The 23,307-nt window shown below is 26.2% G+C and overlaps 1 protein-coding gene across 1 annotated transcript in view; it reads left to right on the top strand.

Moving 5' to 3' along the window:
• The first annotated feature begins 169 nt into the window (after window positions 1-169).
• LOC107447348 (polyribonucleotide nucleotidyltransferase 1) overlaps window positions 170-23,307 on the top strand; it is a 40,982-nt gene continuing 17,844 nt past the window's right edge. Inside the window, exons 1-14 of the mRNA XM_043055759.2 lie at window positions 170-602; window positions 2,394-2,535; window positions 3,683-3,788; window positions 4,713-4,762; window positions 6,189-6,252; window positions 8,135-8,296; window positions 11,383-11,569; window positions 11,650-11,701; window positions 15,274-15,331; window positions 18,807-18,903; window positions 18,979-19,081; window positions 19,914-19,984; window positions 20,510-20,543; window positions 21,892-22,048. Of these exons, the coding sequence (XP_042911693.1) occupies window positions 478-602; window positions 2,394-2,535; window positions 3,683-3,788; window positions 4,713-4,762; window positions 6,189-6,252; window positions 8,135-8,296; window positions 11,383-11,569; window positions 11,650-11,701; window positions 15,274-15,331; window positions 18,807-18,903; window positions 18,979-19,081; window positions 19,914-19,984; window positions 20,510-20,543; window positions 21,892-22,048 (1,408 nt within the window). The 5' untranslated portion in view covers window positions 170-477. The remainder of the gene's footprint in view (window positions 603-2,393; window positions 2,536-3,682; window positions 3,789-4,712; window positions 4,763-6,188; window positions 6,253-8,134; window positions 8,297-11,382; window positions 11,570-11,649; window positions 11,702-15,273; window positions 15,332-18,806; window positions 18,904-18,978; window positions 19,082-19,913; window positions 19,985-20,509; window positions 20,544-21,891; window positions 22,049-23,307) is intronic.

The raw sequence follows: 23,307 nt of genomic DNA, 5'->3' as shown, positions 1-23,307 counted from the left end.
GGACGACGAAAGAAGCAAATTCTGAAATGATTCTTTTTGCCAAGCAAGGAATAGAAATGCCAAATATGATAACGATGAAAGCAATTATAGTTTTCAAAGGAGACTTTCGCGACGGACCCTTTGCTAGCCCTGCTGGATTTTTTGAGTGTGTGGACTCACTGATAATGTCTAACTGCCGTTAGACAGTGAGGGGATTAGTTACACAGACACACAATGATAGTATCAGCCAATCAAATAGGTGTATTTTATTATCAAGTCCGTCAGCCATCAAAAAATTTATTTAGTAAGGAGTCATGTAGGGCAGAAATATTCAGTTAAAACCATATTATTTGAAGATGAAATTAGAAAATTTAAACTGCGAAATACATATTTATTTCTATTTAATGTTTACTTTTCAAAGTGATTTGTTCGCATTAAATTTGTAATCCTTCTTTTCCGAAAATTATAAACACAACTTCGCCTAGTAAAATCATTAAGATGGCCTCTTGTTTAGTTGCAAAATTTCCAGCTGTAAGAAATAAAGTCCTAAAAAGTTACAATGTTTTCCGACGTCGTAAATGGAATAATGCTTCATTAGATATGATTCAAGTTGACATTGGAGGGTGAGAACTGTAGTTTTTGAACTTTTCGTTGTTTCATGCCTTTTGTATTTTTAATTACAATATTTCTACCAGAATTATAACAGCCCTTAATGTTGATTTAAGAAACATATATGAAAGAAACAGATAAGAACAGAAATTCGCAGTATTTCTTTTTCCATTGTTAGAAGATTACATCCATGAAATATGAATCCTAAAATACGAAAATGCAAATTTATTTAGTTTTAGGTTATTTTCTGAAAATTTAATAAGAAATGCTATAAAAAATAAAAGTATGTGAGTAAAAGTAGTTGTTTGATTTCATAATGTAAAACTAAATACTTTAACACCCTAAATAAATAGAAAATGTAATTCCTGTCCTAGAAACAGCTCAATTAGCATACTTGCACTGATAAAAAAAAAAAACAGTTAAAATAGTCTAAAATAAACTATAATGAGAACAGTACTTCTTAAACTGAGGATGAGATTTCTTTTGATATTTTAAAAAACTTGCTTTTGTTGTAAATGCAGGGGTCTGTCCAGACATTTTCCAAAAGGTCCGGTTTTCGTGAAATTGTGAAAAAATTACTCACATTCTTTCAACCAGGGTCCTGCTTTTATGAACTTATGCGAATCGGGTCCGGTTATTGCAAAAAACTTTTTCAAGGAGTTTTTACATTGTAAATAGATAAAAGATTATGCTCGGCACTGTAAAATTATAATAAAAGAAAATAAATTTTCAATAATTAACAGCAATTGCTGCTTCTGAATTAGAGATGCAACCTACAAATATTTGGTATTTAGCCTATACTGCTTAACGCAGAATATTCATTTCGGACGAATAATGGAAGAATCGTCTGCCGAAGACAAAACTTAATTCGTTTACATCCATCTTTCTTGTTTTCTGCCCTGGGAAGAGTTTATTTGATTAACAAAACAATAATGAAGATGAACAAATTTGTGAAGGGTCTGATTAAAAGAAAAATCATTTTGTGAAGGGTCCGTTTTTGAGTCAAAATATTTTGTGAAGGATCCGTTTTTTATAAAAAGATATTTTGTGAAGAGTCCGTTAACCAACCCAAATTTCTTCTAAACAGACCCCTGAAATGTATTAATTTTAAGACAAGCTGTTGTGTCAGGTGGGTAAAGTGGATACAGGGAGAAAGTGGGCATATATATATATATATAAAAAAACCATCTGTTTTCACCTTTTAAATTGAGATAATTCATTTTATATTTTTAGAGGCATTTACAAGGATTGTGGCACGCATTTTTATTTCTGTTTTAAAAACTGATTAAAAAATATATGTTTACAAACACAGGATTCATTCATGACGCCCTGTTTGTCCTATGAATAAAAAAATTCCTTCCAGCATTCCTAATTAAATATGGGCCACGATATATTAAAGGGTGGAAAAAAATAAACTTATTTGCTCCAATTTTTTGGTCACGTACTTTTCTGATAGTTTTTTCGGCGGAAATAAATCTTGTTCTGTCTTTAATTAACAATTTTTTTCGAATCGTTTCCGTATGGTTTTTCAAATTCTGATGTATTTAATACGTTATTACGAAAGGTGCATTTTGAACTCCAGTTATCACTTTTTTGAGGCGTTTGGTTCTTGACAATTCCATTCAATTTTTGTCATTTGTTTTTTTGATTTTTTCGTATGGATGTTTAATACAATGTTGTTTCGATGCAGGAGTTTCGAATTTGCACTATCACTATTTTTAATACATTTGATTCATGACGTTTCTTTCACAATTTCATAGCGTTTGTTATGAAAAGTATGATTGTTATTTTTTTTTTAATCTTAGAGAGCCAATTAGATTTTCAATTGGTAAGATTGCAAAGATAACGGATGGCTGCTGTGTTGCAAAGTTGGGAGAAACATCTGTTATGGCTACTGCTGTTTGTGACCCCAGAAAATCTTCACCGTCTTCTTTTGTTCCGCTTACAGTAAGTATTTCTTATACTGCCTGTATAGACTATTGTCTGAACTAGACACACTCGTATTGTATTGACACACTTGTGTCACTTGTTTGTATTTATAGGACTAAATAGTTAATCCCAGTTTATTTTCAACACTTCCTTTTACAAACTGTTAAAAAAATAATTATTATTTTTTTCACTGTGTTTATTTTCTTTTTTGTGAATTTGATTATTCTTAAAGTTGAGCGTAAGAAAAGATTAACAAATAGTAAGTTTTGTGGGTTTTGTAAATTGTCTTTTTGTTTAAAACTGTCACTTTCATCAATGAGCTTTTATTTTTTTTTTTGAATATTTTATTTAAATGCAATTGTTATTAATTTTGTTTTACAAGCTTAGCGATTCCTCAAAATTCACGTTGATACGAAACACTTGTATTAAATCTTTTCAAAATATGTATCTTATGCTTTAAAAATTCCTAATGATGTTTGAATGTATTTCTTCATTTTTTTACAGGAGTGAATTCACTTAAATATGATATAAAAATATTAGAATATATTTGTTTAAGCTTCTTATTTTTTTTAAAAAAATATTAAAAATCTTTATTAAGCTTAATATTTAATTTTATGATTAAATGAAAAATTTTATTTGAAAATTTCTTATGGATTTTCAGATTTTGAAATTTTTTTTTATTTGCTTTTGAAAGCTTTAAAAAAAATGCTTATATTATTTTAAAAAATATTATTANTATTTTATTTTAAAAAATGATATAAAAAGATGTTAATATATTTTTTAGGCTTTTTTTTAAAAAAATTAATTTATTAAAAAATTTTATAAAGCTTTTACTTAATTTTATGATTAAATGAAAAATTTTGTTTGACTATCCTTGAGGATTTTTATTTTTAAAATTTTTTTTTAAAGTTTTTACTTCAAATATTAAAAAGTAATTGCCAAATGCTTGATTTTTGTGACTAACTGAACAGTCCTACCAATTCTATTTTGCTAAAACTTTCTGTTATTATGCTTCAAAGTTTGATTTTTTCGTAATAATACAGTTATTTTTCATGCGCCATCTGGCGTAAAGAGAATTAAGTCTAAGTGATACATCTTGATAATGTTTCCTTGTTTTTAATGTTAAGGCGATGTTTTGAATGATAACTAATATTTTTTTCGATAGGTAGATTTTCGTCAAAAAGCGGCTGCAGCTGGTCGTATACCGATGACTCGGAAGCGAAGAGAATTTGGTGAAACTGACAAAGAAATACTAACTAGTAGAGTTATTGGTAATATTATTATTTTTAATATTTTTAAAACATTTTTTTTTTACTATTTTAGTTATGAACTTTTTATAAATTATCTTTTAAACTCTTCAACCATTTTTTTTTGTTGTAAAATTATGCATATTAAATTACCTATTTGAACCTTTATAAAAATAGATTTTTGTTTTCAATTTTTAAATAAATGTTTAACTAATATGTTTCTTTTACGTGATCAGCTTAAAGTGTGAGAATGAAGGACTCAAAAATCTTATCATGAAGTCAAAAGTTATTGAAGGCATTCATTGTAAACTTTTGTAATATAATTAAGTAATATTAATCATTAATTTATAGATATTAACCATTAGTATAATTCATATTCTCGTGTGGAGAATGAATCTGAGGATTGTGAGGAGTATTAGTGATGTGCAGCTCAAATTGCTGAATTTTTTTTTTACTGTTCTTGTCATAAATATTTCTAAATTCATAAAATAAATTTATTGAATACAGAGTTGTAATTTAAAATAGAGGTGTAATTAAAAATACAAATGTCATGTCAGAGCTAGATCTGCATTTTTAATAAAAAAAATAGCGGTCCGAAATAAAAGACAATGAGGTAAATACGTTTATTTCATCTTTAAGCTTTGGTTATTGCAATTTTAGCATTGATTTTTTGTATTTGCTTATAGCAACACACACACAAAAAGACGATTTCATCTTCTATTATGAATTGCTATTATAACTGTATTTTAATAGCCATACGTAAAATTTTATTTTTAGACAAATCCAACCAGCCATTTTCCCCATGAAACACATTTTTTCTTTAATGCAATTTTAACATTAAATTTGTGAAGGCAATATATCATCGTCTATTTTGAATGGCTACAACGTTATTAATATAACGGACTCATTCTGTATTTTAATTGTAATTCTTACATTTTTATTTTTTAGACAGATCTATCCGGCCACTTTTCCCTAAAGGATTTTCTCTTGAAACACAGGTGATTCTTTCTTTCTTTTCTAGTTTATTTGTACAAATTACATTTTCACTGCAAACCTCAAAACAAAACTTGCAAAATGAAATGATTACAGTCAAATTCTTTGAGAAAAGCTTTGCGCTAGATCAGTAACTTATTGTTACAGAGTGCAGCCGTCTTAAAAAGGATTCAGATAAGAAAAGATGAATGGCAGGGCTTAATTAAAATTTCCCAAAAAGTCAAGGAAAATGATTTATTTTGAATGCCTTATAAAATTTAATATTTTGAATCAGTGAAAAGTCAGCCAAATTTTTTTTTTCTGAGTGTTTGTGGCCATCCTGGATTTTCGGACACTTATTTTTTTTCTCCACCCGTACTGTTAAGCTTATTTGTTATGACTAATAAGTTGATAGATACAAATTCAAGGTATTTGAATATTGGTAAACACGAATTATAAAATCAATTTTTAAAAAAAAATCCCATATGTAATTGAAACTTCTTTAGTAATGCATTGAATGTAAAGTAAGTAAATTTTTTTTTTTTGAAAATCAGGGACAATGTCATGTATGTGAAAAGGAAAAGCTCTTTTTAAAAAAATTACAAAAAATTATTACATTTATACATTTTATTAAGCATCAAGTGCTTTTTTTTTCTCTTCTATGAATTGCAGTTTATATATATTCAAGAGAAAATGTTTCATGTATGTCCCAATTAATGAATTAATATAAATATTAGGAAAAATATTTTATGAAACTTTCACTAAGTTCCTTTGATACATTATTTCAAGTGGAGCATAGGCAAAAAATAAATAAATAAGCAATTTCCTTTTGCAATTTAAATTTTTTCTCTTATTTCCTTCGTTAAACTCTCCTTTTAAAAAAATTAATAGATGAAATCTATACTTTTAAAACTATATTTATAGCATTAGTAATTTATGTTATTTTATTGATTGCCTATATAATTGGATTTATTATATTGATTAAGCATTATTATACTGAGTTGTATCTAGTAATATATTTTTTTTTTATCCAACTTGTCTAAATGATTCAAATTTTTGCATGTTTATTGAAAATAAATAAATAAGAGTTTTTAAATGTAAGAAATATTATAAAAAAATTAATAAAAGCATTAAATATATCCAAGTGAAAAGAAGAAAAATGTTTTAAAGTGTATAAAATGTTTGCAAATTTTATTACTTATTCTTGATAATGTTTTGTAAGTTGTTTTTATCAATGTTTTAAATTTAATGGTTGACAGGCCAGATATCAGCCTTTTAAAAATTTGGAATTCTTAATTTTTTTTTTTAAACAATGTACCCTATGACTGTCTTTTATTTTCTTCACTTTTATTTTAAAAATCTAAGTAGTCAGCTGATTTTTAAAAAAAATATTTTGTGATTATTTTACTTTCTTTTTCATGTTCAGTAATTTTTTAAATTTTTTTTTTACAGATATCATGTAATCTATTAGCATTAGATTGTATCAATGATCCTGATATTTTGAGCATTAATGCAGGTATATTATAAATTCATCTCTTAGTTGAATTATTACTGTCATTACTTTGATGCTGTAGATGATGAATATATATATATATATATATATATTTATATACAGTAATATAAGTTTTGCTCATTTTTTTTATTTATTGCATTGCTCTCATTATTGCTTTTTCTTCATTTTTTGCTTATAGCAGTTCGTGCATTAATTTTTTTTCTTTATATTTTTGTTTATAACATCTCGCTTCTTATTTTTTTTCTTCTTCAATATTGTTTTTTAACCGGGAGTCTTAATTTACTTCACCGGATTTTTTTTTTCTCTGAGCATTATATTTTTATGCGCAAATCAACTGCTTGATGTGGATNATATATATATATATATATGCATGCATGCATGCATGTCTATGTATTTTGTAGATCAGAAAAATGAAAATTTATTGACAAAATTACTGTAATTCATCATAGCTATCCCCTTTGATATTTTGTAAACTTACAATTTGTTCTCATAAATTTTGAAGTAAAATTCTTTTATCTATTCTTAGGTATTCATTAAAAAAATGTGTATTTGCAAAATATAAGCAATATCAAGCTTTTTCTTAACATAAAAAAAATGATATTTATGTACATGTAACAATATTTTTACTAAAAAATGAGTCTTGTAAAAAAATTTGAAAAATAATTATTTTTAAAAATTGTAACTCTAATAGCACATATAAATGCTATTTAATTTATTTTAAATATAAGACTAAGGCATTAGTTGAAATAATGAATACTTTAACTATTAAAACAAAGTTTCAATTAGCAAATCATAATTTTAATTAAAAATTGTGATTTCTTTTTTTTTCCCTCTTGATTCTTAAAATGACAAAATAAATGTAACAGATTGTGTTTATAAATGTAGTCATTCATCAAAAAATAAATAGATATTTAATCTATGTATTTTTGTATTAAAATATTTCTTTTTAATCCTATACCAAAATAGGCAAGTTAAGCTAAAAAACTTTTAAAAAAATCTATGTACTCATTGGAATTTTTTTTCACAAAATTTCTTTATAGAAAATCTGATAATGTCAAAGATACTTTAAACATATTCTGAAGAAAAAAATACTTATTGATAAAAGAGACAGCACAATTCTAATTATGGGTTATTTAATTTAATGATATAGACATTTTCATTCTGAGATTTGAAATTAATAACATAAATACAATAGTTTGTTATTTGTTGCTAAACTGTATAAAAAGAAACAAAAATTTTCCAGCTTTCTCATTTTCTAAGCAATTGCGCAGTTTAGATTGTACTGTACTATCTATTTATAAAAAGAATCGATTTAAATCAAATGTTTTTTTTATAAAAGTCATTCGATTTAAATCATGGTTTAAATTGTGATTTAAATCAAGCTGATTTAAATCAACAAACCCTGTCAGAAACTAGTTATTTTATCATGATTATGCAAAGTTTCTGAAAATGTTTCTAAATTTTATGTTTATAAATTGAGAACTTTAAACAATAGAATAAAATAATTTTTATTACTGCACAGATCCTAATTATGATTTGTTTTTGGAAAATGATTAAAAATATTTTTTTTGAGTGGTTAATAAGTACTTAAATGGTGCTTATCTTTTGTTGAAAAATCTGACTATGCGCCCTGTTTGAATAATTAGCTAATGCTATAAAAATATAATTTTGTAATTTAAATTTAAAAAAAACAGGCACTAAATACTACTGTTATTAATTCAGTAATGTGGGAAATAGTTATTGCCAACATAGTAATGTTATTATTGTTTTGATATGTCAATGATAGAATACTATCTATTTAAACTGTTGAATACTGAGTAGATGACATTGCTATTGAATGTAAAACTGTTAAATGTATTTAAATGTTGGTTTGTTTAATTTTTAGCATCTGCAGCATTAAGTCTTTCTGATATTCCTTGGAATGGTCCAGTTGGAGCTGTTCGTGTAGGACTCATAAATGATAAAATTATAATTAATCCCACGAGGCAAGATTTAGCTAAAAGCTCTCTAAATCTTATAATTACTGCAACTCAAGAAAATAATGTTGGTAGGTTGAAAATAGGAATACTAGCATTCATGGTTTTAAAAGAGTTATATTACATCCTTGTCATAAAACAGTTAAGGCACTTTTAAGTGTTTTTTTCCCCCTTTAAATTTTAGAGACTTTAGTTGTTAAAGTGGTATTTTTGCTTTACTAAATTGATTTCTTTATTTTAGACTGGAAATGTATTTTCAATTCAGATTTTAATTCATGTTTTTTTAATTTAGCTTTTCCTGAAATATTTATCACTTTTATTTTTAGTTTGTCTAATTACTGTTTTTTCCCCTTGATTTTCTTACTTTCATAGTGATTGTTATGAGTGGAATTCGTTGATTTTAATCAGCTTGATTAAAATCAACTAATCATTTAATTAGCTTGATTAAAATCTAAAGTAAACTCAACTTTTTTTTCATTGATCTAACATTGATCTAACATCAATCATTGATCTAACACATAATTTTTTTAAGGAATCAGTAGTTTAAAATTTTTCATAGTATTTTAATATGTAATTGTTTCAAGCTTTTATTGATTTTCCTAGTTTTAAAGTTTATTGTAACTGTATTACTTAGTTAATAGGTTTTGATGAGCATTAGTTGTGTTATAAATTATTTTTGGTGATTTTTGTAATATGACATTATGAGAATTTTTTTTTTTTAATTTATCAGAATGCAAACAATCAAAGTGAACTTTTGTTGCATTTTTTTTAAACGTATTATAGATCTTAAAAAGTAGCTATTGAATAGTTTTTTTTCCCCACAAAAAACAGATGGTTATGATAAATTTTCCTTTTGCTGGTTTTAAAACATAATTTTAAAAACATATTTTTTATTGTTGTAAATATATTTTTAACTCCTAAAGTATATATAATATTAAAAAGAAATTATCCTGTTATGACATAAAAAACTGTTTAATCTCCTTTGATGCAAGCAGATATTAATTTTTATATTTATTTTATAATTAAGCCATCAATTTCGATGCATTGACTGTAAGAATAGGAAATTTTCCCTTGAAGGGAAACAACAGCATAGAAGTCTGCAAGAAAAAGGAGGATTTTTGTAATGAATTTTGAAACATTAGTAATAAAATTGCAATAAGAAATACATTTTTATAATCTTATCGTACACATTTTAATTTTCATTCTATCATGTTACCCATACAAACATTTTAAAAATTAGCTCTTTTTTAATACAATGTTTATAGCATATTTTTTTAATAATTATTTGTAACTTGCTGTACTCATAAGTTGAAAAAGAATCATCCAAATTTGATTTTGTTTTGATTTTTTTTTAAACTATACAAATGTAGTTTTTGTTGCTCATAGGATTTTTAAAAAAAAATTTTTTTTCTTCATAAAATGGTAATGTTTTGAAAAAAATAAACAATAAAACAAAACTTTATTTATTGCGAACATTGTGTCAGAATTTGAATTAAATTAGGTAAAAATTTTACGCACTAGATATGCAGTTAGTTATAGAGAAACATAGTTTTGAGTAAATCAGTAATCTGCATAAATATATAAATTTTTGCAATTAACTATAATGTATTGAGGCCAGATTCATAAGGTGCTTTTTCAAGTCTGGAATGCTAGTCTTTGTTTTGTCTCTTTTTTTTTTTTGAGAGAGAGAGAAGCAGTCTGCGGTCATCTACATTTTGAGCATATTCTTTGACTGCTAAGTTAAAATTTTATTCTAATTGTTCAAGAACTGACAATAACTCTCTGCATCTTTCACTAAAAATTAGTACAGCTAAAGAAATTACAATTTCAGTTATTTATATTGAAGGTATCATTAATTCTTTTTCTTACATAATTTGAACAATTTATGTCAATAGAAAAGTTGAAATGATAATATTTTACTGAAATGTTTTGTTAAGAGTGAGCAAATCCATTAATGAACTCAGTGTTCACTTGTTTATATAAATCACTTTGTTGTTCGCCACACTAGATATATTATGCTTTAACTCTTACATTTTTATGAAAATCAATTCAATATTTTGATACAGTAATCTTAAAAAGATAAACTATCAAAAAATGCAAGAATGATTCATTTTTTGAACATATTACTTTGTACCCCCTTAAAAAAAATCATGGAACGTTTGCCTCCTTGGGGGTAGGGGGATTTCAAAAGAGTTTCATGGCACACATAGGATATTTTCATGTACCAAACATACAATTTTATAATTTGTATTTTAACTTTTTATTGTTTTTATACAGTACATAAAATGTACCTTTAAATGTTTTAAAAAAGGAAAAAATAGGAAATTAAAATATAATGGCATGCCTGCCTAGTCTCCTGTTTTTTAACAAAGACTCTATTTTAGGACTTTCTGCTTTTACCCGGATATTTTCAAATTTCTCCACATTTGTTGAAGAAATTTAAAAAATAAATAAATAAATTGTCGATAAAATATCCACTGATGGCCAAAAATACTTCTTTATTCCTCAACTGATAGTGATATTTCCAGTACTGCTGTATGTTGAGTGTTAATGGCTTAAGTAATTATAAATAATGGTTTAAAAAATCTTCTTTAGATTTAGATTTGTATACATATTTTTTACCTCGTTACATGTAAGTGTTTATATTTCCAATTTTGAATATCTCTGTTTGACTTGCGTGATTATGCATGATGTATCGAAACTTTGCTCGTAAACTACTAGTAAAATCTCTGTCATATTATTTTTCCAATGTTGGCAGGTATGCAATGGAAAATATGTTTAAAATAGGCAGACAGTATCACTGATCATTCATTGAAAAAGAACACACCTGAGAATGAAAAATTTGTTTCAGATAAGAAATCTGAAATTACCCGCTTTTTTATCAATATAAAGATGGTTCTCATCTCATAATTATTTATCACTTTATAATCTATGTTTTAGCAATAAAATGAAACCTAATAAGTTTTGAATCACTTCACTAACTCAGTCTGTGAAAGACAAATATATGTTGGGAATAGAAATTTAGAATTATATTTATGACATTTAAATAACTCAAAAATAAATTTCTTAAATATTGAAGGAAAAAAAACATGATAAGGTATTCTTCTTCTCAAAGCTATATTTTCACAAATATTGATTGATTGATGTTTATTTCTAGTTATGCTGGAAGGATCGGCTAACCATGTTTTAATAAAACAGTTTATGGAAGCCATTAAAGCTGGAGTCAGTGAAGCTCAGTTAATAATAAAGGGTATTCTTAACCTTCAACAACAATTTGGTAAATGTAAAAGGCCTGTTGGCAAGCCATCACTGGCTTCATCAGATATGATAGAATCTGCAACTTTGTAAGATATATTCTTTTAATATTGATTGTTGATTATGAATGATAATAATTACAAATAGACTAACTTTATGATTTTTACAGACTCTGTGAAGCAAAATTTTCAGACATTTTTCGAGATTTTACTTTAGACAAAGTAAGTTTTCTACTTTGCCTTAACAAAGTAATAAAATTTTGTTTAACTGCAACACATTTGGTTTACTAAAATTATATGAACTTAAGTACAGGAACATGCAACAGAAGCAAGAACATATACAAGAACTGTTGTTTAACTACTTAACCACTGAACTCTGATTTTGTATTTTTAAGTTTGTCTATGGTAAGAACTTCCCCTGCCGCAAAGTCTTAGGCCGCCTGTGGCTACGGTAACAAGAATTGTGTATTTCAAGGAGGGTAGCTTCTCTTCCCTCTAGGGCTAACACAATAGACAAAAGATTCTTTCGCTGATCTCAGCCAAAACCTGTCCTAAACAATGACCCCTACCTGAAATAGTTGTATCTCGTTACCATTGTCACCGCCAAGGGTCCAGAGGAATGGCTAGGGGAGTTCTTACTTTAGAAAAACTAAAAGAAAATTTTGTTTAATTTTAATCATTTTCAAAAAGATATTGTATACTTAAATCTTATGAAATTCAAATGTATAGAACATAGTGATTAGTTTGTTCTATATTTCAAACACTAAAAAGTATATTAATCAATAACACCAGTTGACTTCCATAATTATTACTATAAAAAGCTTATAATAAGATTTTCAGTGTCGTTTAATAGTTTTGTATTAATGAGAAAAGCCTTTTCATGAGGAAAAAAAAATGCACATTTGTGATAATATCAGGTGGCTGATTTTAATTGGGTTTGAAGCATAACAACTAAATGATTTCAGTATTAATAAAAAATGTTTTTAGAGATGCATGTTTTGTTTATGTTCATCCAAGATCAATCCTAACTCTGAAATGATTGAGTTATCAATCTTTAGAGAACATATTCCTACATTGGTGTTTTAAACAATTCAATATTTATATCTTGTCAAACATTTTGTTCTTACTATTCATATATTGTTTTAAAGTGTTTGGAAAAATTTGAAAAAACGGAAAAATTACATTTGGAATAAATCGTTGAGAGTAAATGTTTGAGAACTATTCGTTCTATAAATTGTTTTTAAAGATATTTATAATTTTTTACAAATATTACACTCATTTACTCTAGTTATTCATATAATAATTAAATGTAAACGTTTACAATCGTAAAAATTGAATATGGAGAATTTTCAATGACTGGCAGTATTTTGTCACCACTATTTCATATTTTATGAATCAATAGAAAATCTGCCATTACTGTATTGTTTATTGATTTTATTTATTGTTATTTAATTCATCACACGCACTAGTAGGAGAATTATTTCTTAGAAATTACTCATTTTAATTTTTTAAATTTATTTTCAATGCTCTTGTTTCTGTGCACTTTAATTAACTTGTTTCAGATTGAAAGTTCTGTCAAGATTTAAAATTAGTGTAAAAGCATTTTTAAACTATGCTACAAATGCATTGACAGTTAAATGACGTTTTTCAGATTTTAATTTTAGAAACCTTTTTTATTCATGCTAAAAATTGTAATGGGTTTTCATGTTTAATTTGCCACTATTTTTTTAAAAAATATTTTTTTTAATAAGAAATGACATATATTTAACGGTTTCAACATTTGTATTGTTCTAAAACCATGAAAAATATATTTAATGCCTGAAACTACTTGCTTTTGTCCTTAATAGAGATGGGTAATCGTTTATAATGAGTCGTCTTATAATGAGTTTTAATTATGGATATTTCATTTACTTTTTATTATGAAGTTAAATTTCCTAAAAATTAGACTGATTCTTTGCATTTGTTTTAATGAAAAAAAATTAAAAATTCTTTTTTCCATGAAGTTCTTTCTTTATTTCTAGGTTCTCAACTCCTATTTAAACAGTCTCAATGTTCCTCTCGTTTAAAGATTTAGTTAGAACAATCAGCTTTTCCCCAGTTAAAATAGTCAGTCCCGCTTCACGGAATAACCTTAGTTCAGGTCAATCAAATAGGTGGGTTATTTAATTATAAGGATCGGGGCAATAGTCAATCTTAAATGCTATATTTTTACAACGTTTTGTGTGTAAATGTAAGACATAGTAAAATGTTTTTAGGAAATAAACTCATTTTAATGAGCAATAAACATTTAGTAGAGCATCAAAATATAAGTACCATTTAATTTTATGTGAAAATAAATCATTGCCATGTTTTATCTCACATTTCTCTAATTGTTACCTTCCACTGAAGTGTGGGTGTCAAAGAAAGGTAACAAAAAACAAACAAACCCTGTTTTACACTGTAATTGTTAACAACAGTTGATAAACTAACCTCCAATGTCTGCATGGATAGGTAGTCCACATTGAAACGACCCTGTTCTGTACTTTTATCATCTTAACTCAAAAACGGAAATTATTTAATACATTTCTTTGATAAACAAATTTTCCTTATCCTTATACAATTAAACTGGGGACCATAAATGAGAAATGAGATTTTTGTTCTTTACCATGCAGATTTCACCACGTATTATGCAAAAACATACTTTTCACATTGTTCTATTCAACTTTTTGCAATTCATTCAACCACTATCCATTTCTGTCCATAGCACATGCAGGCACCAATCATTTTACATGTTTAATAAAATACTTGCAAGTTCGCATGTGCGTCTGGTGAGCTCAGTTCGGTGAGATTATTGCACTCTGCTGCATTTCTACCCTCCATTTGCAGGATATCTTGCATTTTTCAGGATATTCTCAATATTAGGCTTCATTTTTAACCCTCTGATATCGAACCGAAAGATTTCTTGATCATTTTATAATGGCTAATGTAATCGAGAAAAAGAGTTTTTTATACATCAGAAACTAGTTATTTTATCATGATCATGTAAAGTCTTTGAAAATTATTTTGCATTTTGTTAATGTATAGAGTGCTTAAAAATATTTTTTGAGTTCTTAAAAAGTACTTAAAAGGTGCTTATTTTTTGTTGAAAGATTTGGCTATGCACAGTGTAGTTTAATCAAGAAAATTTTGCACTTTTTTCATATTAAATAATTTCATTTCAACTATTATGATTAATAATAAATTTCAAGAATCGCATTTGAAACGGTTTGAGTGGGAGGATTTTTGCTACTTTTAAATTCTTGTGACAAAATTCATGATAAAGATTTTTTTTTTATGATTATTAATTATGATTTGATTTTCCATTATGTATTATATTTAATAAATTAGTTATTAATACTTAAAAAAAATTTAATGTTAAAGAATGTTTTTAGAATTTGAAAAACAGAAATGACTTATTTTTCCTTTATAAAAAATTTATATGTAAAGAGTAATTTATTATTTTTCAGAAGGTCTTTTAAAAACTACTTCTGATTTAAAAATGTCTGAATTACTTTTCCAACAACTGATCAATAAACTTCAAATCTCGGAATGCAAATAAATTTCATGTGATTATTTTTAAGTTCAAATAATTAATACTATAATTCAATAATGTCTTAATATTTCAGATTCTTTATTTTTATACTCATAGAATTATAGTATATTTAGTGCACTCATACCGTATAATTTTTTATTATTAGTATTCTTATAACACATTATAATACATTTTTAGTTCAAGAAATGTAGAAATATTAATAATGAATTTTTTATTATTTTAGATGAGGAGAGGGATGGCTGTTGATGCTGTGATACAAGAAACATTAGAAAAATTAAAAGGTAAGATTTTATTTTCAATGCCTGTACACACCTGAAAAGTCGTGGATAACACTTTTGTTTAATCTTTGAAATGTTTTTTTATTTCAATTTATCTATATGTATTGTAATTTGATAGTGCAAGAAATGATGTTGATACTTTTGTTTCTTTGAAATTAAATTAACATATTCCCTAGAATTGACCTTAAGAGGCATTAAATATTTTTAAATCCATTTTCTAATTTGTATGTTTCTTATTGCTATTGAGTGTAATAGTTTATTCCTTTTTTACTGAATTTGTTAAAATTGGCTTATTAAAAAAGTGTGCAAAACATTGCTCAGATAAAACAATATTGTTTTTAAGAAAGTAAGTTATACTCGTTTGGATCTTCTTTCGACTTTATTGAGTCATAAAGTATTTACCCACATGAGTCATGAAAAGTGTTTAATAGAAGTCATGGATTTAAAAACTCTAGATTTAAAATTATTTGCTTTTTACTTGCAAATAGAATGGGCTCCGGTTAAGTGACTATATGGCTTTAATACTATCCGTGTTGGTACAAAGAATTGTCCATTTGTAAAACTTTTTGTTGTTGAAGGCAAAAATAAAGAATGCTAAAGCAATCATCTTTTTTCAATCCCTACTATTAGTTCACCCTCTATCTTGTTCAAATGTTCAATCTTGAATAAAATACTTTTTATTCATCCACTCTAGTTCAAATACATTTTCTTAAACTAGTAGTGGTGATGTTAGTACATTTTTTTCAATTATCAATTCATTCATTAAATTTAATTAATTAATTTTACTTTTATATGGGAGAAAATTTTTTAGTTATTTAATAAAAGTAATTCTTCTTTGTTGACCTAAGTAGGAATTTAATGTAATTTTTTTGTTTATATAACTTGTTCAGTCATAAATTTTCACATGTCATCATTTATGTTACACAATCATTTGTGTTAAAATGTGGAACACTTATTTTTTACATGTATGGGAAAGTGAAACTTTGTTCTATCCAGCAGCTCGTTTGTTGTTCGGCCTACACAACAGACCGAATAGTCGCATATTTTATGAAATATGAGTTTTCATACAGTTTAAATATTGAAGGAGAAAGTTAAGAATATTTTTCCTATGTAACATGAAATACTGATTATTTTTTAAATGGCACTTTACAATGCTTACACTCCTCTTTTTATTCTAATTTAGATCTTGAACCTTTATTATTCATCAGTTATATTTTTAAAAAATAATATCTTTGTTTCTACATAATTTAATAGTATTTTCTTTAGCTTAAAGCTCGTATAAATTACAATTCTCACTGGGCCTATACAACTGAATTTTCTTATAGATTATTGGATTTTTCATGTTTCTCTTAATCTTAGAAATTTTCTAAAATATTCTGAAATTCCCTAAAAATTGGAATAGTGTTGAAAGAAAAGTTCCTAAGAATAAAGTTTTTACTCAATTTATTATTTGCTTGAGTCATTAAATAAGTATTGCCCATAAATAAAGAAGTAAGCCTTGTTGATAGTGATCAGTTTTAATCTTTTCTTCTTTAGAAGCATTTTATAATTTCTGTCTACTTTGTTCAGAACTTTCTGTTTTCAAATTAATTTTTTATATCTAAAACGAATTAAATATTTAGAACTATACAACATTATAAATTAAGAAATATAATAAACATAAACATTTTTATATTACATATATTGTTATAATACTAAAGTTTGATGGTATCTCTTATCCTTTTTGTAGTCTGAAAAAAATTTCATGTACTAAAATTTAGCTTTGTATTTTAAAATTCTAAATTTATTTTTATTTCGTTCAAGAAAAATTCCTTTTACCACTAACAGATATTAGTCAATAAATTGCTGTCAATAAATTGCTGTAAAAAAATTTTAATCCTGTAAACAAAAATTCATAGATTTTAGAAATTTGAAATGATATTCAAAAGAAATAAAATGCATAACTTTTTAAATATTAATTAAAGTGCATCCGATACAAAAGACAGTTGTGTTAATTAAAATTGTTCCAAACTTTAATGACCATTCAAATGTAACCTTGTGGATGGGATAGTTTTGTGATTTGTTTGATTTTGGTATAACAAGGGAGAGAAGTATAAATAATGCATTAAAATTTCCTTATTTTCATAAAAGTAAATTTTTAAAAAAATTTAACAAAGATATTACCAAAAAATTATATGGCAACATTTTTAAATTTGGAATGAAAGTTTACTTCAAGTGGCAAAAAAAATTGGAAAAAAAATTCTTCAAAGAATTTTGGAGATCAACAGTTTTTAACACTAAAAGAAAACACAAAAAATTCCTTTAGAATTCTACTTCAAAGTTTATAAAATGAATGAAAGCACACATTTTGTTTTTTGAAAAGTTATATCTTTTATTTGAATTTAATTCTAAAATTTGATTAGTACTGTAAAAGTTAAAATGAAAAACTTGGGAGCTCTGATTTTTTTATGTAAGCATAGGAGGAGGTTTGCTGGCAATGGAGAGGAGTCGAAAATTGCCAAGAGAAAAAATACTTATAGATTGTCTAAAGTCAGAACACCCCTAGCCATTCTTTTGGACCCGTGGTGGTGACTATGGTTACGAGGTATAACTATTTAAAGGGGGGGGGGTCATTGATTATGACAAGTTTTGGCTCAGGTTGGCGAGAGAAAGGGAACTTTTTCTTCGGTCTATTGTGTTAGCCCTAGAGTGATGAGAATCTACCCTCCCTGAAATGCACTATTCTTATTTCCATGGCAGCAGATGGCCTCAGACATTGCGGTGGGGAGAGCTCTTACTGTAGACAAACTATACATAATATTAGCCTTTTATTTCTCTTTTGTTTATTTTGATTTGAAAAGGAAAGTATGGTGTTAGATAAGTAGTAAGATTAGTAATAACTTAAGATTGTAATATTTATTTTAGGTCCATTTTGCTGGTGAATTTAGCTGTTTATTAATTGTTTAAAAAAATATCAATCACCTGAAAAAGCAGTTGATTTTCGTTGCTCCCTAGGAGAAGTGCATGCCCGCCAAGTCCCCTGTTTTTTAACGAAGACTCCAGTATTTTACGATTATCTCCTGTTTATCCATATATTCTTAAATTTCTTTGTATTTGTGAAAGAAATTAAAAAAAATAAATTTTTTTTTGATAAAATATTCACTGGTGGTTAAAATATCTCTTATTCCTCAACAGATGGTGTCATGAAGTATGTTGAGTGTTTATAGTTTAAGTTAAATTAAGTAATTATAAGTAATGGTTATCTTCTTTAGATTAAGATTTATATACTTATTGTTTACTTCGCTAAGTGGTAGTGCTTATATTATTTCCAATTTTGAATTTCCCTTTTTGACTTACAAGATAATGCATGATGTATCAAAACTTTACTCGTAGCCTAAAAAATATCGCCAATAAAATCTCTATTATTTTATTTCTCCAATGTTGGCAGGTATGGAAGTGAGAAAGTGCCAACTTTTAATCTTGATTCCTTTATTTGCAGAAAGCTATACTGACTGTGATTCAAGTATCTTATATCAAGCCATAAATTCTGTTTATAAAAATACATTTAGGAACCTTGTTTTAGAAACAGGCATAAGGTATGTGTTTTGTTGCCATTCATTGACAACAAGGAAATTGATTTTTATAATAAATTTTTTTAATGATTATTTCAGGTGTGATGGAAGAACGATGACTGATTTGCGACCCATATCGTGCGAAGTGGACACATTTAAGCCCTTACATGGAAGCGCTCTTTTTGAGAGAGGTCAAACTCAAGTAATCTCTGTTCTTTCTTTATAAATGCTCATTCTTTTTTTTTTAATCAGTACATCTTTTACAAAAATTTATCTTTTGATCCTTTATCTAAAAATACGGAAAATAAAAATATTTAGGTTGGATAATCAAACATGCCTCAATTAAAACCACTAGGTGATCATAGGTTATGATGTAGATGAATCTCTTTTTCCAATTCCTTCTATCACTCTCCCTATATCTTGTTCAAATTGTTAATAAAATACTTTTTATTTATCCACTCAACTTCAAATACATTTCTTTTTGAACCTGTAGTGGATGATGACACACGATGTTAATTACAGGTTTTTTCAAATATTAATTCATTCATTAAATTTAATGAATCAATTTTAGTTTTATGGGAGGGAAAATTTTTTAATTATTTAATAAAAGTAACTAAAATAAAATTTTTCTTTGTTGACCTTAAGTAGGAATTGACATTTATATTACTTGTTAATTATTGATTTTCTTTTTTAATTTAACAAAAATGTATCTTAAAATACAGATTTTGAAAACAGGCATAATCCAACATACCTTAAATAAAATGACTAGGTGCTAATGTTAATGAATGCTCTTTTTTTAATTATTAATTTATGAATTTTATGAAAATTCATCTTTGAATAAAGTGTTTTGTTCCAAATTGCCCGCTACAAAAAGTTTATTACATTTAACATTCAATAGAAAGTTGCACTTAACACGATAATAATTTTGAGCATCTTGCTAGCAACAATTTGGAATAAAGTTACTTAAGTTTCAAATATTTTCTTTTTCTTTAGATGTGATCAGACATTGCTTTGATTGTGATTTTTTTTAATAGGTACTTTGTTCGGTAACTCTCGATTCAGAAGAAGCTGCACTGCGTAATGATCCAGTTTATGAAATTCCTGGGTAAATCATTTCAATTATTCTTCAAAGTTACAGTAACATGCATAGAGCTCTACATAAATTATGTCACACTTTTTAAATATTTTTGACTTTCTCCTTCGTTACTTTACCCTCCATCCCCCTTGTCAAAAGTCACACTATATTGTTAAAGCATATACTAGCAGCTCAGAAATAAAATACCTGTTATAAATCTGACTTCAAATTTTATTTTTAAACTTTAGCAAAATTTTTTAATGATTTTGGTGAAATAACGGTTAGATGTGCTCTTATATTCTTGGAATATTTGAAAAAAAAATATGTAAACTAGTTATATAAATCTTTATAATTTGCTGATTTTAAATGTCATAGTTTTAACCCAATGAGTGATGTTACTCTTATATGAGTGATGTCACACCTTCTCCTTGTCACAATTTTAAGAACTCTTTCCTCCCCCAAGTGTGATATAGTTTGTCGAAGGCCCTTACGTTTTAAGTAGTTTCCTAGAAATAAATAATAATAAATAAAAAACAATATATTTTCTTGTTTTAGTGATGAAGACAAAAATTTCTTTCTTCATTATGAGGTAATATTTCATTTATTTTGATTAATATTGTTTTCTTACTTTATGTTAGCATAAATATGGTAAGCATGGTAGTTGATATGTCAGCCTAAACTCGAGTTCCTGCTTTTATTGTAGCGTGACAATCAACTTTAAAATTACCTGGTAGATATCAGAGTTGGTTTGTATACTTTGCAAATAGGGCAAATGGGTGATATACTTCAGAGACCTCTATTCTCGCCATTGTATAGTTTGTTTTCTTGTTGTTAATTAATGATATAGTTTCAATCAACCTTTCAAAAAGGGTGTAAAACAAAGGGGGTTGTGATCTTCGATGTAATTTTCTTAAAAACTATAAATTATATGATTACTGTTTTTTGACAATAATTTAAAACAACAAATTTGTCTACTTTGAATTTTTTTTTTTTTTTACAGTTTAAACTGATTTGGATGTTGCTAAAAATTTGCATTAGTAAATGACACAAAAACAAAGATATTTATCAAAAGTCGAAAAACCGATAACTTTATTTACCTTTCTAAAATTGCTAATTGCAGAATTGTATTATTCTGAATTTTGTCAAAAACTTAATAGAAAATGTAAACTTTTGTACACTTTATTTCTCAAATTTTGAGTGGGTTACAGCCTTATATTTTACATGTATCTGCTGAGAGATACGTATCTGATTGTATTCCACATGTATCTAAAGATATTGTTGAATATAATCCTCAGTTTATTTGTAAAAATTGAATAAAGGGATTATAAAACATGTTTAATCTTTCCCCTCAACAGCTGAGTTTTGATCAGAATGAGAGAGATCTAAATATCTGCAAGATAATCTAATAAAAAGTATTTCTTTTATAGTGGCATATTAAAATAAAAAATTCGTTGTTTTTATAAAAAAAATTTTAAGAAATTTGTTTTAGAAAAAAAGTAATTGTTTCACAATTCGAAATATATAAATTCAAATTCCAAGGAGTCTTATAAATATTTTATATAGCTCTCATAGGAGCCGATAAATATTTCATTAATACTAAATAAATTAGATATTTTTAATAGTAAACATAATTATTATAATTTAAAACATAATTTATTTCATACATGTATAGAAAACCTTAATAAATTTGACATTATTAATGTTTTCAATTATGTTACATGTTAATTAAAAAATTATAAAATATTGAAAACATAGATGTATTGAATAGTGTTCATATTTATTTCTTTTAAATTGTTTTAACTGCTATGTACCTAATTATTAACAAGTAATTAAACATTTTGCATGTTCAAATTCTGAGATAGGTGATCAAATACTGATTATTTATTTAGAATTTGTTCCAAATCTTGTTTAAAGTGTTAATTGTTCTCATTTTTTAGTTTCCACCTTATGCTACAAATGAAATTGGACGTGTAGGCAAATTTGGTAGAAGAGAAATTGGTCATGGTGCTTTAGCAGAAAAAAGTCTGAAACCTGTCATTCCAGTAGGATTTCCTTTTACCATAAGGTTAACCTCTGAAGTCTTAGCATCTAATGGTATTTATGTATTATTTTTGAAACCTATATCCAAAACTCTAAAAATAGAATGAGAGAAAAATAATAATTTTAAAATGATTAAATCGGATTGAGATTTCAATTTGTGTAAGTTTTATTTTTTATGATTTTATTTAATTGTACTTAGGGTTATCCTCTTCTCCTTTTTATTTTGATAAGACTATATTTTTTTAAAACAATTTATCTACTTTTTAAACACGGTTTTTAATTAGGATTATAATATAAATTTTTTTTTAATTATTGACTATAGGCGGGGTTAGTTATTTGCCAGGGAAAAACCAATTTTTATGGGGAAAAACCTGGTAAATACTATTAACCCTTGTTTATTTATTTACAGATATAGTACTTTATTATTTATAACTGATTGGAATATATATTATTTTCATATTATAGCAAATATTAATAATCATAATATATGTATATATACACGACCCTACCATAATGGAATAGACACTTTGAGTTTTTGACATGTTTTTAAATTTCTCAAGAAATACTTAAATGATTAATTTATAAGTTAAGAGATGTTTAACTCATGTTTTTCGTACTTTGCAATAATATTTAATGCCTTCAGAGGTTTGGGAGACCGACAATAAATTGTGAAAGAAAACAAGTATTTTTGTACACCCTATTGCCAGAAAATCAAGCAATAAACTTGTAACTTGTATCTATTTTAGTTGTTTTGAAGTAACTGCAAATGATTTCGTAAACCTAGAGTAAATATTTATGGAAATATGGACAATTTTATGAAAAACTAAATTTTCTGCCTTATGTTTTTTCCTATAGCTTTATAAATATTCAATGGAATAGAACAATAGTTCTGGAGCAATTTAAAATTAATTTCAAAATTACTTTCAAAAATTTAGAAAAAACCTCTTTTAAAAACTGTGTAAGATATAAGTATTTAAGGTAGTTCTTTTATACTGCCCCCCTCCCCCGCCGAGGAAAAATCTAAAAATATTTTTCTTAAATTTGTAGTGAATAGTATTTGGCAACTAAGGAAAAAAGATTTGAGTATATTAATTTAAAAGTTTCAAGCAATTTACTAAGTAGTTTTTGTATTTTTAAAAGAATGCTCAAAATGACCAGGGGTTTGTTCATTTTGTTTAATAGTATAAAATGAAATTTCTGGAAAACCCCTGATTGTTTTGAGCTTTCTTTCAAAAAGTACAAAAACTACTTAGAAAATTGCTCGAAACTTTTTGATTTAAACATATTAAATTAACTGATGCATCTCAGTTTAA

This window comes from Parasteatoda tepidariorum, chromosome 1, assembly GCF_043381705.1.
Source record: "Parasteatoda tepidariorum isolate YZ-2023 chromosome 1, CAS_Ptep_4.0, whole genome shotgun sequence".
Classification (NCBI taxonomy): domain Eukaryota; kingdom Metazoa; phylum Arthropoda; class Arachnida; order Araneae; family Theridiidae; genus Parasteatoda; species Parasteatoda tepidariorum.
This window is presented reverse-complemented; position numbering and strand designations above follow the sequence as displayed.